We start from the raw sequence: 18906 nt of genomic DNA, 5'->3' as shown, positions 1-18906 counted from the left end.
AGAGAACTTGCACCAAAAAAAAAAATCCACAATTAGTTAGAACTACACTAAGCTTCCTGACATTTGTGAATAAAGATAATTTCCTTGTCTTCTAAAGCATGTCTTTTCTGGCAATGAAAATGTCTTCTTATTGTTAAGTGTATTATATTAAAGAGAATGATATTAAAGTTTCTTTCTAAAGGGCTCTGGAAGGTAAGTTTAAAAAAAAAAACCAACCCATCTACCCAGAAGTATTTCTGACCCTTTCTTCTTGACAAGATCTTCTAAAAAAACATTTTAGAAGATCTTTACCTCTAGCGCTACCCACATGACAACACTTTCCATGTAACTCACTTCACAGAGATATCTCGAAACAATTTCCACTCTTCTCACACTTTCTTTGACTTAACCTTGCACTCCACCCCACCCCCTATACCCCAGCTGGTTCAACTAACTTTATGACTTATGTTTCATAAAGTTAGTGGATTCCCTGCTTTATGAAATCCTCTTTGGCTTCTGCAACACTACTGCCTTTCCCTTAAAACACTCCCTCTGAAAGTTTGCATTTAATAATGGAAGTTGCCACCATCTTGACCTTCTTTCAGATATGACAATGGATGATGTTCGGGAATACGAGAAAAACATGCATGAACAAACCAACATTAAAGTTTGCAATCAGCACTCATCTACTGTGGATGACATAAACAGCCTTGACAAAACAAGTGTATGTAGATTTTTTTCAGCATATCACCCATTCCTTCACCAAATATATCTATTATATGTCCACTGAAGAATTACAAAAAACACTTCTTTCCTAACTTTCCACATTCAGAATACACTAAAACCTTACTGCTTTTGGTAAAGAATTTGAACTTCCTCTCAAGTGGGCAGTGATGGGTTAAGGGCATTGCTAGCCTTTTGATTGCTTTAAGGATATTTAACATTTGGGTTGTTGCATTGATCATAAAGTTGTATTGAGCGTGGAAAGTGAAAACTTCCTGCAGCATTAATGGAAAATCCTACCCTAAGACAGAAGAAGGGGGAAAACCAAGATTTCACTGGTCCAAAATCTTACTCTGGGTGATTGGTTTTCATAATGCAATGAACTCTTGATTATCTAAAGGCCAAGAGCACAGGTGACCAGAAACATCAAATGACCCAAAGATCACTCAGGTTTGTTTGAACATACCATGCAACTTTTTGTACCTGTTTGACTTTGCTAGTTCTGTTTCCTTAGACTCATCTTGGAACTAGCCTTTTACACATCCACCCTGACCAAGTAGAAATGGGGAATTGATTTGGATATATGCTAGGTAATGAAGTAAATCTAACCTTGGGTAACCAAAAAAATGTTCACAAATTTAGTAATTTACAAGTGAGTAGTAAAGACTTGGCTAGTTTAAATTAATATTATGTAGAGCGGCAGCTTTGGAGTCAAGAAGTGAGTTGTCCTATCTGTAACATATACTGGCTATGTGGCCATGGATAGGTTATATAAACTCTCCTTGCTCCTAGACTCCAATATTATAATTTACCGACAAGTTGCTGATTTGTCTCACGCTGGGTGTACCCTACATGGATGAAATCACAAGTGCAGACCAGAAAAACCTACTATTGTATCAGCCCTTGAAATGTACACTTTGTAAATGTATGTTATGTTCAGGTGGGGAGAAGAGGGACAGGTCTCTTTTTCAAGGACAATTCCCACATCATTTATATGTCTCTGAAATCCTCTCAAAAGTCCTTGCTGAGGCATACAGGTAGATAGACTCACATGTGTGCTCACTTGCCAGGAAGCATGGCCCGACCATTACCTGGTTTAGTAGCCCACCTCCCACTCCTCACCCCCTAACCTCTAGATTACCACATACAATCTACAAAATGAACAATGTGTTTTGGGATAATTAAGAGTTGGCTTTAATCATCAATGAGCCCTTTGGATCTACAAAGACTTTCTTGGCACTTTGGCCTCTTTTGAGACTAAATAAGCCTGTTTGTGGTGTGTGTGTGTGTGTGTGTGTGTGTGTGTGCATGTGCATGTGTGTGCGTTTTCTTGGGGAGGTGCCATATTCTCTATTGGACTCATGTATTACCCCCTAAATGCATGAGAACCTACAGTTGGATTAGACCTGATTATCTGTGCCCTTTTCTCATGCATTGATTGATGATGCAGGAGATCATTGAACAGAAACTTATGTAGTTTCTCTCTCAGTGTAGGATTATGGAAGGGTTTGGTTTTGTTTTCATTTTACCACTGTGTCACCATAAAGCAGAGCCACTGGGGTAAGATAAAGTGTTGTTTGGAAGGCTGCTTTCAATACAAGTCAACAAAAATTTCTGAACTGCTTACCATGCTTGCCATAGGTCTTGGAGGGCCAGAACATAAACAGAACACTTTTATATTGTAGGGTTTTAAAAGAAAGTAAAACACATAGCTGCTCATCTCATCTCAGGAGATGCTTATAAGTGAAAGACCATATGGAGTGTGCATAGGCCAAAACTAGGCCATGGGCAAACACAGTGTAACTTCTGGCTGACACAATCCAATGGGAAGATACCTACAGATAGATGATCTGGGGTTCAGTCTTGGGAGCAGAGGGGCCTCTCTTGGGAGCATATTAAGACTTTCCCTGCCTGCCTCTTAGACAGCTTCTCAAACTTTATGTGAAGGATTATACAATCCTGAACGATTGAGCAGGCTTTGGAAAGCAGGGCAGAGAAAGCTTCAATTTAAAAAAATACTATGGTACTAGGTACTATGATTGAGTGCTTTATTATGCCATATCAGAAAGAACCCACATGCCCACAACAAAATGGCCCTGTCCCAATGGCTCACTATTTGAGAGGAGCAGAATTCAAAAAGAACTGGTTCCTTTCATGACAAGATGACCCAACACAAGCCCCTGGTATCCAGTCACCCAAGAGTCTTGGTTCCCTTGGGTGTAAGAAGGGGGTAATCCCATGAGTAAAACCAGCAAATATGCCCCATCAAGCCCAAAGACCTAGCCCTTGAACCACACTACCATTGCTCCCACATACATTGCATAGGAGAAATGAAAAGAATCCCACTCAGTCACTAGTGCAGATTAACCACAAGCAGTTGTAAGACACCACCAAAGACTCCTCAAGAAATAGATTCCAGCACTGGTCGGGGGAGAAGTTGCTCTCCTGGCTCCTTTGACTGTGGGACAGAGGAACAAGCCATGCTAAGTTAACCAAAGGAGGAATTCACAGGTCTAGGCATAGAAACAATGGACCACTTGCTTCACATTCAAATGGAGAGGATCCCAACCAGAGTCCTACCCCATTAGAGAGGTTAAGTTCTGAGTGCTTACTACTTTTGTGTGTGTGTGAGAGATATTCTTTGGAAGTTGAGGATTGTATTTTTTTTCCAAAGTCTATCTCTCATCTGTGATCCAGTGTAATCAGAAAGTGTTTCAAAGCACTGGCTATTACCTTTATCTAGAGAAAAAGCATATGTGAAACATTTTAAATTGTCAACTCCAAAACATTTCTGAATTAGGACAAAATTATGGCCTATCCCCAACCAATAGAGGAGGAGTTGGTATAACTATAGTATCCCCAAAGAGCGAGGGGATTTTTCTGAAAACTAAATTAGGCCATCATTCTGACTCCTGGGTGAGGATTTCCTTCCTGATGTGTTGGATCTTTAAAAAATAATATCAACAAAGCCCAACCCTGTCCCACAGCCCTGACCATCTTTCTCAGCAAAGTCAGATTGAGCCCAGGCCTCCTAGAAAGAACTGTGCCCACAAGTGGCCACCTCATGACTTAGTAATTGGTCATTTGCTTTGCTCCCAAACCAGAGGTGCATAAGGTTAAATGCCAGATAACATGTTGGAATAGTGGTGGCAACTAGAATTGGAGGAAAGAAATCGAGGGGCTTGCCCCAATTAAAAAGAAAAGAAACCCTAGGGAATAGAAGAGGCCCTGAATACCCTCTCCCCCGTTGGTACCACTATACTTAGAGCTAAAAATCTGCAAGGGAAGGTATACAATGGTAAGAGGCAAATACACCTAGACTGGACTTAGCCACACTGTGCTCCACTTGGGGAAGAGGAGGCTCCACCCCGGGAAGGATGGTAAAGTATGTGGGAGAGAATAGCCCACTCCTACCTCCCTCGTTTCTTAGGTCCCAGGATAAAAGGGTTTGGAGGGATAAACCACCTCTTCTACTGACTGGATTGATTCTCTTGTTGGGGCTGTATTAATTTTATTTTCAAAATTTGAGAGTGAAATAAGAGGTCTGTTGTTACTCTATCTATACTTGTGAATTTTCCTTTGGTTAACAGCTGGGGTAAAAGTTAGGTACTAGCTATTCCAATCATGGCAAGTGCCTAGGGATGAGGGAATAGAAGGAAAATCCCCAGTAGATGTAAAACCTCATAGCCCAGGGGAGCGCTGGTAAAAGGTCAGTAACCAGTTCCTCAAAAAACGGAGAATGTACTGTGAGAACACTTTTAATTTTGATCTGCCTTATTAATGTTCTCTCCATCACTTTCTTAAATTAGGCAATCCACTAAGCAATAAATCAAGCCCTAGTTTGTAATTTGCTGATTTCTGAGGTATAAATGCTCACACTAAAAATTTAACAATCCCTATGGAGCACACCCCTAACCCACCTATTCTTAAATGTTGAACCTGCCATCATGAGCTTAGCACTTATGGACCTAAGCACCCAGACCAGGAGTAGTCTTTCCTAGGAACCGCACTAAGGTGCCACTGAATCTCCTTCTCCTTGGTTTGAACAAATCTAGGCCCATTCTAGAGTGACCCTGTAAAGGTTGATAAATACTAAGTAGAATAATGGATTCCCCCAGGTTGATCATAATATTACTACTTATCCTAAGCAAAAAAAGAATGCTTGTGGGAAGAGTGCAGGTAGGATAACCCCTGTTGTTTTTCCTCTTACCCTAGGTTCATTTCATAGGCCAAGAGGGAAAATTTGTGAGCACCAGAAAGTGATTTGGGTAAAAAGTCTTCAGGGTCTTGAGTAGATATTGTAACCCTGGAAACACTGAGTGGAAGGTCTTAAGCAGGGACCCCAAACACCAACTGATTCCCTTGTTTCAGCCACAAATAAAGGGCATAGATCTATCAGAACAACCATGTCACTCATTTCACACAGGTAACTTGTGTGTCAACCAATATTTGTACATTGAATTGGGCTAAGTGTACTTACTTCCTGCACACCAACCACCATTTTTAGCAGTGACCTTAACCACCTAGATGGTGGGGACAGAAGATCTGGGGGTAGGTTGTAGTAGAATAGGACAACAGAGATGGGATGCTGCCCACCCCCACCCCGTCCCGCCTCCAATCCCCAAAGTGGAAGATGGAAGGTGCAGATGTGGGCCTTTGTTGGGGCAAGCACCTGAAAGGGAGAATCTTCTCATAGAAGAAAATGCCTGTCTGCCCTTCGGATTGGTCCTCGGACCATGAAGAACAGAAGGGTGGGTTCGTTTTACCCTGGGTTATTGACCAGAAGACTGGGAGCTACACTCCATAAAAGAGCCACATTAATTAATTATTGTGTCCATGAAGTCTTTATTAGACCAATTCTGAAAGACTCAGTTCCTGCCCACAACAGAGTGGTTGAATTCTGAATTCTTAACTATTCTTGTGTTCCTTGAAATTTCATAAAATTGAGGATTGTTCATTTTCTTCCATAGCCTGTCTCATCCATAATTCTAATATAATCAGGAAATGTTTCAAAGCATTTCAAAGCACAGGCTGTTCCTTATATCGAGTATAGGTGGGAAATATATTTTAAGTCACCAATTCAAAGCCATTTCAGAATTAGATTAAAATGATGCCTTAATAATATCCATGAAGTGACAAGAAGGAGGTGACATAATTGCTCCCACACGGTTTAAGAACCTTCAGTGTATTCAAAGTGAGTATTACTTCTAATAGACTGCAAGTTTTTGCTGTGGCATGTAAAAATCAAACCTTGAGTACTTTTGCTAGATTCTGCCCCCTGCTGGACAAATGTAGTAGAGTGACTTAAACCACTTAAGAAAGTTTTTTTATTAGAGAAAAATATCCAGTTACCATGCAGTAGAATCACAGGATCATAGATCTAAGAGGAAAAAGGGGCCTCAGTTGCCTTCTAGAACAACCTCTTCCTTTTTTTTTTTTCAATGTGAACATTTATACTTCAGAAATCACCAAGGGAGGAAACTGAGGTGAGGCCCAGGGAAGTTAGATAACTTTTTTCAATCACACAGGTATAAAGTGTAAGAAATTGGATTTAAACCTATATCCTCCTATTCCAAAGTCATTGTTTTTCCACTGCCTTCTCAAAATACTATCCTTTAATCTCTATACTCCTTTCCCTATTAGTTAGTGAAAACAATGAGGTATATGATGAAAGAGACTCTTATTTCCTTATATACCCAAACAACATTTTAGGGTCCTATCATAAGATTATCAACTGCCTATTGGATGCTTCAAATTAGATGTCTCAGAGACATCCCACATTCAATATACCCAAAAGAGAAACTCATTATCTTTCCCCTAAAACCTACCCGTCTGCCAAATTTAGCAGTTTCTGTTGAGGGCACCACCATCCAGTCTCCCAGGTTCACAATCTTGTGTTATCCTGGACTTCTCATTCCCCCTTGCTTGATATATCCAGTCAGTTGCCAAATCACCTCCACATACATTTTGCAACTAACTCTCTCTTCCCCTTTGACTCACTTGGACTATGACGATGGCCTTCTAATTGATCTCCTTGCCTCCAGTCTCTTCCCCATTTTAATCTGTCCTGTACACAGTTGCCAAAGTGATTTTCCTTAAGTACAGGATGTAGGCCTGATCTTAGGCCTCTCCTCGGTAAATTCTGGCTGTTCTTTATTGCTTCTAGGATAACAACATACACTCTGTTTGGCTTTGAAAGCCCTTTGCAGTCTGGCACCAATCTATATTTCCAGACTTTTTATGAATTACTTCTCTTCATGTACTCTCTACTTCAATCGAACTGGCCCATTTGCTGTTTCCCACTCAGTATTCTATTTCCCACCTTAGTATATTGGAAGCTACCTTATTTCCAGGATCAGCTTAGATTCCACTTCTTACAAGGAAGCCGTTCATGATTCCCATTAAATGGTAGTGTTCTTTCTCTGCATCAGAATGTCTTGTACCTCAAGAGAAAGTAATTTTCTTGAGGACAGAGATTTATTTTTTTGTTTTTTGACTTTGTATCCCTGCTCCTAGCACAGTGATTTGGGCATTTGCTGTGGCCCTTCACTGTATTCAAGTTACAGGGAATATTGGTGTAGGAGGGATAGAAGATGCTTAAAAATTAAATTCTGAATATACAAAAGAAAATAATTCCTATGAGGAAAATAAGATTTGTCTGAAGAGACCAATATGGATGGACTAACAACTGACCAACTCAGACTTCTTTCAAAATGGCAGCAAAGCTACGTAACAGGCTAAATTTACAAGAGCATGGCATATTCTGTAAAAAAGAGTATTAGGAGTCCTTAAGCTCAGAATGAGCTAACCAACGAAGGTAAAGACAACAAAAAGGGTGGGATCTTTTAGCATTATTGAGAGAAAAGGAAGATGGAAAAAGAAATAAGACCTTTGTTCAGGGTAGGGAGAAGATGAGGGTTGGAGATGACCAGATTATTATAAATGACCACAGAGCTACTCAATTCTTATTTTGCTTATGTTTCCTTTGCCAAGAAAAATGACCTTTGCACAGCATACCAGGACAATTAACAGAGAGCTAATGGTTAATGAAATTGAGTAGATAGTAAGAAAGCATCTAGTTGCTCTTAATGAATTCAAGTCACCTGGCCCAGTGGAACCATATCCTTAGGTACTGAAAGAAGTAGCCGATGTGATTGCCAGACCACCATCAGTGAGATCTTAAAAGTTATAGAAAATGGGAGAGCTACAACAAGATCTAGAAAATGGAAAATTATGTGATGATTTTTTAAAATTTTTTCAAAAATGTTGGCATTCTCTAGGCCAGTGAGAAAGACTGGAGAATTTCTAGATGGATCATTAAAGTCATGGCTAGTGATCATCCAGAAAGGAAAGCAGTGATTATCAAGAGGTTTCATCAAGAACAGGTCATACCAGAATAAATTCATTTCCTTTTTTAACAGGACTACTGAACTAGTAGATGAGGGGAATATGGTAGATATCGTTTACCTAGATTTTAGCAAAATCTCATACTAATTCCTTTGGAGGAAATAGAGAAATGACAACTAGACAATAACATGATCAGAAGTGGCTGGAAGGTTGAACTCAAAAAGTTTTTGTTAATGATTCAGTGTCATCATGGCAGGAAGTCTCTAGTGGAGTACAAATGTACTTGCCCCTGTGCTAATCAGAGACTTGGATAAAGGCATAGATGACATACTCATCAAATCTGGAAGATGACACAAAGCTGGAAAGCATAGCTGAGACAGAAAACAATAGAGTCAGCATCCCTAATCCCCTCCAATCAATGCAGTCTTAACTGCTAAAGCATTGGACTGTATCTAGTGAGATATTTAAAATGACCAGGTGGCACACTGGATAGACCCCTTGACTTGGAATCAGAAAGATCTGAGTTCAAATCCTGCCTCGGACACTTTGTCACCCTGAACAAATCACTTAACTTCTCTCTGCTTCAGTTTCCTCATCTGTAAAATGGGGATGATAATGATAACCTCTATCTTCTAGGATTGTTGTGAAGATAAGATGAGATATTTTAAAGGACTTTTGAAACATTAAAACATTATGTAAATGCTAGCTATTGAAATTAAGTATTTTTTATTACAAGCTGCAATTTAATAGGGATAATATAAAATCTTAGGTACAAAAAATCAGCTTCACAAATACAAAATTGGGGCATGACTGGATAGTCGTTTGTCTGAAAAATATCTGGTTTTAGTGGATTGTAAACTCAATATGACTCAATATGAGTCAGCAATGTGAGATAGCATCTTAAAATTTTAATGTCATCTTGGGCTATATCAAAAGGCATTGCTTCCTAGAATGAGAGAATGATAGTCCCTCTGTACTCTAACCATATTAGACTTTAGCCAATGTTCTAAGAGTCTAAAGACATTGCTAAATTGAAAAGTAACCAGATTAGGGCAACCAGGATGAAGAAGATCCTTGAATTCATGTCACATGAAGATGGGCTGAAGGATCAGAGCGTGTTTAACCTAGAGAAGACTCAAAAGGAACATGGTAGCTGTGTTCAAGTATGTGAAAAGCTGTCATGTGGAGGACCCCAGAGTATAGAACCCCAAGTGATGAGTGGAAGTGTCAAAGAGGCATATTAAAGCTAAATATCAGGAAAACTTGCTAACAATTGGCGTTATCCAAAAGTGGAATGATTCCTCTCAGGAAGCAGGTAGTTCTGAGTGTGCTGTAAATGGTTAATAACCGGTTCTTCAAAAAAAACCAAAAGTATACATACGATAGACTTTTAAGTCTAACCTACATCCTTAACATTGTCTCTGTCATTTCCTTAATTAACAAAACAGTAAATTAGGCCCTAATTTGTAGCGTTTACTAATTTCCAAGGTACAAACGTACACACTAAAAATTTAACAAGTGGCTTTAGAGAATTTTATGTTAAGGGTGAGATCCCTTCTACCTCTCAGATTCTGTGACTGATCTATTGAATTGATATAACACCTTTACATTTGGAGAGTAGCACTATGGTATTGTAATTATGGTTGGACAGCAGTTTTCTGAAAAAAATATGGGAGTCTCAGTGGACTGCAAACTCAATATTATAAGTCAAGAGTGTGAGCCAAGAGAGGCTCAATCAAGAATAGCTCAAAGGAATTGTGAGTTGGGCCTGCCAATCAAGACAAAGTTTCAGTGGTTGAGCAGTATTTGGTTTCATCAAATACCAGCTTGTTGAGAGACATAGAGACAGAGAAACAGACAGAGAGTTTTGAGAAGAGAAAGGGATAGAAGAGAAAATTGAGCCAATATAAAAGCAAAATGGCAGCTACATGGTGCCATAGCGCATAGAGTGCCAGGCATGGAATCAGGAAGACTCTTCTTCCTGAGTTCAAATTTGATCTCAGACTACTAGCTGTGTGACCTGGGCAAGTCACTTAACCCTGTTTGCCTCAATTTCCTCATCTGTAAAATGATCTGGAGAAGGAAATAGCAAACCACTCCAATATCTTTGCCAAGAAAACTCCAAGTGAGAATCCAAAGAGTCAGACAAGACTGAAAACAATTGAACAACAGTAAATGTAAAAGGTGTCAGTAACATTTTCGTTTTTTAAATCTACTTTTTGTAAAAAAACGAGATAATGTATACAGAACTGATAGGCTTGAAAGCCTCTATAGCTAGCTAACCTCACTAACTTTAATTCTAAATGAAACTGATTTTCTGGAGACACGTTTATCAATTTGGGGAGAATTGGAACTCATTTCTTTTTTTTTTTTAACCTTAATTCTATTTCTTTGTCTATTGAGCTTTTTTTTTAATTTTGATTAAACAAAAAGCTTGAGGAAACAGCAAATTGTAAGTTTTTCTCACTTGACATGTTCTGATTTTAGGGGCTTTATTGGTTTTTTTTGTTTTGTTTTTTAAGACTGGGTCTCCATATTTTGCCCAGGCTAGAAATACGGCAACCACTCACAGGTCCAGTTCCAGTACTGACCAATACTGGAACTCTGACCAGTAGGTTTTCAACCTGGGTTGGTTTACCATTCCTCAGACTAACCTCTCCTGGGACTCACCATTTTTTGTGCCAAATAGTGCGGACCCCCAATCAGCAGCCCACTGCACTGCTGCTTCCTTGATGGGGTGAAGTGGTAATTAGCATTGTAACAATTTATGCATAAAATTAAGCAGTATTTCCAAAGTAGCCATATTATTATTCCACTTTATTTATATTCTGATAGTTCACTTGTGCAGATGTCACTTATCAGCAGGGATGTGCTGGTAAACGTTTAACACATTTGGCATACAGCAGTAGCACACAACACACTTTTATGTTTAATCTACATTATTAACATTTTCTCCATCTCTTTATGAAGTCCACACAACCAATCAAACATCAATCAAGCCCTGCTCTGTAGCATTTGCCCATTTCTGAGGTGTAAATACTCCCACTGAAAATTTGTATAAGTTAGTTCATAGGTTCGTGTTGGCTTCAGCATACTCCTATCTCTGATCAACCTTAACTATACAGAACAAAGCCAGAAACCAGAAGTTCAAAAACAGTTTCTGGACAGCCAAAGACACAAATCTCACCCCCTTCACTCACAGGAAAACGCCTTAGTCCCCTGGTTTACTTTTCCACAGGATTTCTGTAAACTTGACTGACCTTAGTGCCTGGCATTGTGTTTTTCCAGCCAGATACTTTGTAACTGATGGTGGTGGTAGTTGCTAAATGGGTAAGGTTATTCAAGTTCCCTTATCCATAGGACATTAGAGACAGCATAATAGGAAGGAACAGAAAGAGCTGCGGTTAGAGACAGGCAAAGTAACAGTCCCAAGAAATGATGCTTGAGAATGAGAAAGGATATTGAAGAATAATAAAAGAAGAAACCCAGCTCAAAAGTCTGGGGACATTTACTGTAAAGATAAAAAGCATTATATACCCCTCCCCCAAGACCAGGCATCACTACCTTGTTGCCTATACCCTAATAAGTAAATGTTCGTGAATAATGATGGCAAGTCATAAAGAAAATATTATGTCTCATATACTCTGAAAGAAGGGAAGGAAGTGTATATTTTATAAAAATTTCCATGAAAAATTAGGACTTAAAAAAAAGTTTTGCTGCTTAAAGGGATAAGTTTTATTTATCTAGAAAACTCAGATATGTGGAATACTTCCTTCGCTAACAGGGCTGCATTTATTTCTTGAATTCCAAATCATGATTTTGTGGTTGTGGGGCTGCTGGTTTTCAGAAGAGATCGATACCCATCAAATGGTCCTTTGCAAATTGTTTTTTCCCCAGTTTTTTTCATTTGGGCATACTGAGAAGTGTTCCAGTTTTAGGGATAGCCAGTTCTTTTCGTTGCAAGGTGGATCAGTTAACACATAGCTGCTAAGAGTGTTGGCAAAGCACAGATTTTCTTCCATATGACCAATAACCAATCACCAGATCTTTGTACTCCATCTTTCTGTGAAAAGAACACATTAGGAAATGTGATATGATAATTTTTTAAAGTGAATAATAACTGGACAAAAGTATTTCTATCAGTTTAGTTAGTTGCTCCATCCATCAAACCCTTGACCTCCCATTTAAGAAGAGATGACTTGATCTTCTCTCTCTCTCTCTCTCTCTCTCTCTCTCTCTCTCTCTCTCTCTCTCTCTCTGTCTCTCTCACACACACACACACACACACACACACACACACACACACACAACTATATGCAAACACAAACATGTATTGTTTCTCTGCTTTCCTGATAGAGTCTTATTTTTCATGTTTGGAAAATACATTTAGAAGTGTCCTGGGAAATTCAGAGTAAGTATTCAGAAAGACTACTCTGATTCTGAGATATCTGGCTGTGCAAAAAAACCAAAGCAGCTGATACTTAGGGGAGGCTCTGTCTCTCTTGATTTTGAGTTGAGATAGATCCCATTAAAATAGAGGTAATAGATTTACCTTTGAAATGGGTACAATGAATAGAAGTCCATCTTATAACCAACTAATTGTTTGCCTCTTTTTTTTTTTTTATTATTGAAGACATGACAATGGATGAAGTCCGAGAGTTTGAAAGAGCAACTCAGGAAGCCACCAACAAGAAAATTGGAGTTTTCCCACCTTCAATTTCTATCTCCAGCATTTCCCTACTGCCTTCTGCAATCCGCACTGCTCCTTCTAGTGCTCCGTCTACACCTCTCTCCACAGATCCTCCAGAATTCTTAGCAGTCCCCAAAGATCGACCTCGAAAAAAATCTGCCCCAGAAACTCTCACTCTTCCAGACCCTGAGAAAAAATCTTCACTGGATTTACCTGGTGTACATTCTTCAGACAAGCCATGTCAACCCCAAGAGTAACAACAAATAAAATTTCATGGTTTTTTGGGTGGCGTTTTTTCTTTATTGGTGGGGTTTTGTTGGTATGAGGGTTTGGGGGGTTGTTTTTTTTTCTTTTTTCTTTTTTTTTTTTTAGGATTCTTCTGATAGAGAAAAACTGCTTTTGTTACTCAGACTTGTTCCTTCAGATCTCTCAATGAGCATGCATGTAATTATGTAATTCCATATATAATCTGAATTCCAAAGTATACCATATAGCACCCATAGTACTTGTCAGGAAATAGTCTGAAGATAAATTGTAAAAGACAAAAGGAATCTTCTGTTTTAATAATTATAAGCCAGAAAATAGACTCTGATGTCAATATGTGATTAAGCTGATAAGGTCTCCAAGGGTAAATGAATGAATACTCAGTGAAAAGGATAGAAGTCCATCTTCCCATTAAACCTGAATTTCTAAAAATATAAAAATGAATAGTCTCAGGCTTGACATACTTAATTGTTAAACTTTGAACTGATCATCACCAATACTTGAACACCCATAGTGATTGTCCAGATTCATATTTTGTTTAATCTGACTCAGGATTTGGGGCCTAATTAACTCTTTAAACTTAAAAAAAAAAAAAAGAATTAACATACCAAGGCTCCAAGTGCAATTACTGATAATTGACTTTATGGCCATTAATCCTGTTTATACCTTACACAGAATTTGTATTGGAAAAAGATTCCACTTGTTTCTACCTTTTAATAACTTTCCATTTTGCTCTCTTATGGCCTCCAACTCTAGCTGTTGCTTAAATGAAGGAACCCTTAGTTGACTGCTTTGGGAATAATTTAGGAATTAGAAGCCTTAGGTAAAACCAACCCATTCATTCTCTAAAATCCCATCCGCTGACTTTTAAAGTTACCCACTGAAGATGTAAGAGTTCCACATTAGCAAAATGGAACTGATAGATCATTGTGCCAGTAGGGTGTTATCAGAAATATAAAGGGTAAGGTAATATATCAATAAAGTCCTGTGAAAGAGTCCTAAAAAACACCTTTTTGGGGTTATTTTCTGCCTCCCATTTTCTTCTCCTATGAGTTCTTTGTAAAAGCCATCCCTCCCCAAGACCTCTTCTCTGTCCTCCGACCTTATAAAACCATCATTCTCAGTATCTTTCCTTGAGGTCATAAATAAATGTCACTGGAGCTAAGTGAATAGCAAGAGGGAAGTGAGGGGTTGGGGAAGGGGCACAAAGAAAGGATTATTACTGATAGAGTAGAAGGCATGGATGGAATCATTGACCTCTACTTGCAAACTAAATAATATAATCAAATGAGGTTAGATCTGTCAAGTACTGAAGCACAGTGCCGAACACGTAACAGGTGCTTAATAAATGCTTGATCTTCCCTCTCCCCCCCATAATAATAGATGAGACTTTGTCAAATTTTCTTTGATTGAAACCAGGTGGGGCTAGAATTGGAATAGAGGGATAGGGGAGGTATAATCAAAAAGGGGGAACAGCAAGGGAATTCTAATGAACCACTGGACCCAATCTATTTGATTTCACACCTCACTGCCTTGAAACTCAGGAGAAAAAATAGTAGACTCTTAGAATTTACATTTGACCTCTAAATGAGGGTGATCCAACAGCTCCCCAGGCAACACCCCAACTGTGACCTTTTTAGCTCAGGAAAGGGGCCTTTCCCCAGACCAGGATTTCCAAAACAAAAAGACTAAGGGAAGATATTGTAATGAGCCCTATCTAAAGTTCAGGACCTGTTCCCTTCTGTCCCTTCTCCACAATATTCTAAGTAGTTACCTCTAGAGACAAATTAATGTTAGGTTCATTTCTTTAACTGTTGATTGAAAGGAGGTAAAGCAAAATGTACTAAGATCCAGACTTTAAGGAATTAAACAGTTGTGAATAGTTTTGGTCTCTGGATCATCTCTTCCCCTTAGAGTGGTGGTGTTTATAATAAAGCATCTTCCCAGCATAGTACAATCACATGATGTTTGCTTGTGGAAAGTTTTCTCTCAAAACCCTGGAATTTCTGAGTAGCTTCCTAAGGAGGGGTGTGCTAGAACCAACTCATACTTACTCTAACCAGTTACTAAATTCACAGAAAATTTTAAGTAAATTTTCATTTACACCCCAGAAATTACCAAACACTATAAATCAGGGCCTGGTTTATCATTTTATTATTGTCTAGACTTAAAAAAACTTAATAGTGCAGATTAAAATTAAAAGTATAAAAAATAAAAATGTATATCCCTATACATTTTCTTTTTTTCAGAGAGCTGGTTGTTAAAACATTTACTAGCACACCCCTTGTGGAAGATAAAGTAAATGTCTGATTTTGATGAGTGTAATTTTAGAAATGGGAACACAAAATCCATTGACAAAAGATAATAAAATGTTGAGTGTACTTGTTTACAATCTAGAACCAGAGCCGGAAGTGAGAGGGAGTGAAGGAGGGCAGAAACAAATCATTTGACATGAGTTGGCATGAATTTATTTCTTTTATCTTGGTCATACATACCCAGCATATATTTTTTCCACCACCACCACCCTCAGATTTTGCAAACCAGTCTTTGCTCTTGAGGTCAACAATTCTATGGGCTTTAGGAAGCTATTTTAAGATTTTCTTTCACGATTTTTATTTCTTCCATAGCCAGAAATAAAATGCAAAGCTACCCTTCAGTAGTTTAACACTTTAGCTGACAGATTAATGGTCTTCAAGTCTTCACACTTTTTTTCCCTGTCTAGGAGTGGCACTTATGTATAAAAAAAGGGGAGAGGAAATGCAAATATTCCTTTGGCTGCTTTGAATATTACCATGAGACATAAAACAACTTCAATATATCACATAACTTTGTCTTAAAGTGTGTCATTTCATCAGCTCCATAAATGAATTTGCTATAGGGTTTTGCTATATGCTATAGGATTGTGTGATATTATATATATACATATACATATATGTAAACAGTTGCATTTCTCATAAAGATGAAAATAAAATGGCTGTATGTTGGAAATTTAGAAAGAAAACGAAGCAGTAGCTTGAATTCACTAAGCATGTGTGGGGAAATAATAGAATTCTTTACTCAGTGCCTCTGTATACAAAATGGTAATCTTCAGCTTTTTCACCAAAATTGTATGATATATGTATATAGAGAGAGTATACCAAATCTCGCACTACCAATTTTAAGTTGCTAATAGCTGAATTAAAATAAAAGATCCACAATTATAAAACATACATTTACCCTTTCTTCATCCCTGATGCTGGTGAGGGTCACAAAAAGGTCATTTAATTCCCCTACTTTGAGACATCACAGTTACAAGATACCATCAAACTTCCCATCCACTGTAAGTATAGGTATCTTACTCCTCACCTTGCTTTCTTGGGAAGATATATCTATTTCTACAGCTATCTTCTCCATCCCAAACCAGCACAAAATCCCAATGCATTTTTCTTTCATTCAGGAAATAGGGACACCTCTTTTCTATGATCTCTCAAGAAATGGAAAAATGGTGACATAAAAAAAAAAAGGCTTGTGAAAGAAAACTGTTGGCTATCACCATGTCATGACCAAATCGGTGATTCAATTTCATGTGTTTTTGATGGTGAATTAATCTGGAAAATCTTCTTTTGTGGTTTTGAATCAGTTTGTGGGGGAAAGTGGTTCATATGTTTAATTACAGTATTCATTAGCTATATTTTTTGTGAAAAATCACTCTAGCCAACATGGGTATTGAAGTAGGGGGCCAAGATTCAAAACCCTCACAATACCCAAAAGGGAATTCTGTGGTTTTCATTTAAGAGATTGCAATAATTGATTAATAACACAGTTCACTCAGAAGCTCCCAGAATGTTTTTCTTTTTAGTTAAAAGTTTCATTGTGTTTTTGTAGATCAGATTAAATGAAAGAATGGCATATGGTTTAGGAGAAGAACCAGATTAGAATTTGAATCAACTCACAAAGCCCATTAGAAAAGAGGAATTACCCAACATCTAGATTAATTTTTTATAATCTTCATACTATGTGGAAGAGATGGTATCATTCCATTTGGAACAGAGCCTTTTGAATTTAAAAGAAAAATAGCTGTCCAGTGATGCCAGTCTGAAAAGAAAATAAATTCTTTAGGTCACTGGCATACACTCTGCTAAAACTAAACTCTTGCACAGTAACAAAGAATTGGTGCGCTTTCCAATTTATCGGGTCACTCCATGCTAGGTCTTTAAAAAAAAGGTTTGCATTTAAAATACAAGTGTATGAGCTCTTAGGAATTAGTACAGTAAGAGAAAGTAAATGTTAACTTCTCAGATGCCATTATTAAAATGCAATTTTGCTGTTTATGTTAACAGATGCTTTATGCTAAACTCAAATGTTTTTGCTTTAAATGAAAAGCATGTTTGTTGAATTACGTTTCCAGTTTGTGTGTATCCCAAACAACAGATTGGTTGCATTGTTTTGAATACCGATGACAGCTCTATGTAAATTCAAATGTCCTGTAATATCTGCTGTTTACATTTTAAATTTGGGGTTTTGATTAAGTTAGTCAATAACCTACTGCCACTGCTGAAGGACCAAGTTTAGAAATGCACGGTGTTATGGAACACAAAGCAGAGCAAATGAATTGGATTCCCCCACCTATGCCATCCTTCTGTGTCATCTTATGACTGTTTTTGTGTTTTTCCCCTAGTTATTTATTATTGTTAATAACTTACTTTTTCTTACATTCTGTTGTAAATAAACTACCAAGCAATCTTCTTTACAAGTGTAGATTCCTTTCTCTTTCTGAGCAATTCCACAGAAATAACAAATTTGTAAATTTTACTACATCTCTAAATGCCAGGACTTTAGCATGCCCTGGAATTGCTATCATCCAGCAAGGTGGGATTGTCTCATTCAGTTTTGTCCAAAGCAAGAGATCTCTGCTTTTAGGGATGTCAAAGATGGCTGCTTTCCTTATTTTATTGGTTTGTTGACCAATCTCTCAATGAGAGGTGTTTGTTTTTATTTATAATATAACATACAAGAAGTCAGATTAAATGAACTACTCTTGGTCCCAGAGGACAATTGATGAAATATAATTCCCTCCTCTCAGCTGAGGAGAATGGGGTATATGGGAAGTGAAAAGGTTGGGGGGTGGAGCCAAGATGGCGGAGCAGAAAGACACACATACGCTAGCTCTTACCCCACAGCCCATAAAATACCTGTAAAGAAGGACTCTCAACAAATTCTAGAGCAGTAGAAGCCACAAAACAACGGAGTGGAGGAGATTTCTATCCCAGAGTGACCTGAAAAACCAACGGGAAAGGTCTATCATGCACTGGATGCAGAGCAAAGCCCAGCCCTGCCTCAGCTACACAGCACCAAAAGGAATAGATCTGAGCAGGCTTCAGGGACAGAATCTCCAGCAGCAGCGAAGATCCCTCAACCCACAGGTGCCAAAGGTCAGTGAGAGGGTCTATTCGGGCTGGCCAAGAAGGGAGCAGGGTACCCCCATAACTTGGGCCTCCTCAGGTGGCAGCAGTAGAGGCAGCAGCAGATAGGGCTCCCAAAGCAGGAAATATCCCACATACATTGTTGAAGGTCTCATCGTAAACCCCCTGAGGGAATTGAGCCCTGTGTGGCGGCTCTTCCCCCTCCTGAGCAGCTGATCTTAATCTCACACTGAATAGCAACCCTGCCCCTGCCTAAAGCCCCTGAGGCTTTGGAGCAGCTCATCTGAATCTCAGTCCCCAGTGCTGGCTTGGCAGAACTGGAGGTGAGGTGATTGTGGAGAGGAAACTCAGAAGTCAAGTAACTGGCTGGGAAAATGCCCAAAAAAGGGGGAAAAACTAAGACCATAGAAAGTTACTTTCTTGGGGAACAGGTGTCTCCCCCTATCCTTTCAGATGAGGAAGAACAAGGCATATTGTCAGAGGAAGTCAAGGCCTCTGCCT

At 38.6% G+C, this 18906-nt stretch overlaps 1 protein-coding gene across 7 annotated transcripts in view; it reads left to right on the top strand.

Annotated features, from left to right (window-relative positions):
* Positions 1-17728, top strand: part of PITPNC1 (phosphatidylinositol transfer protein cytoplasmic 1) — a 378124-nt gene extending 360396 nt beyond the window's left edge. For 6 of the 7 annotated variants that reach the window (XM_072645459.1, XM_072645460.1, XM_072645455.1 and 3 more), the window contains one exon: positions 12683-17728. In XM_072645459.1, the coding sequence (XP_072501560.1) occupies positions 12683-12996 (314 nt within the window). In that variant the 3' untranslated portion in view covers positions 12997-17728. Of the gene's footprint in view, positions 1-584; positions 704-12682 lie in introns of all 7 variants that reach the window. The other variant, XM_072645461.1, reaches the window with a different exon arrangement.
* The last annotated feature ends 1178 nt before the right edge of the window (positions 17729-18906 follow it).

Source organism: Notamacropus eugenii, chromosome 2 (assembly GCF_028372415.1).
Source record: "Notamacropus eugenii isolate mMacEug1 chromosome 2, mMacEug1.pri_v2, whole genome shotgun sequence".
NCBI classification, from domain to species: Eukaryota; Metazoa; Chordata; class Mammalia; order Diprotodontia; family Macropodidae; genus Notamacropus; species Notamacropus eugenii.
Note: the sequence above shows the minus strand (reverse complement) of the source record. Positions and strands in the feature narration are given on the sequence as shown.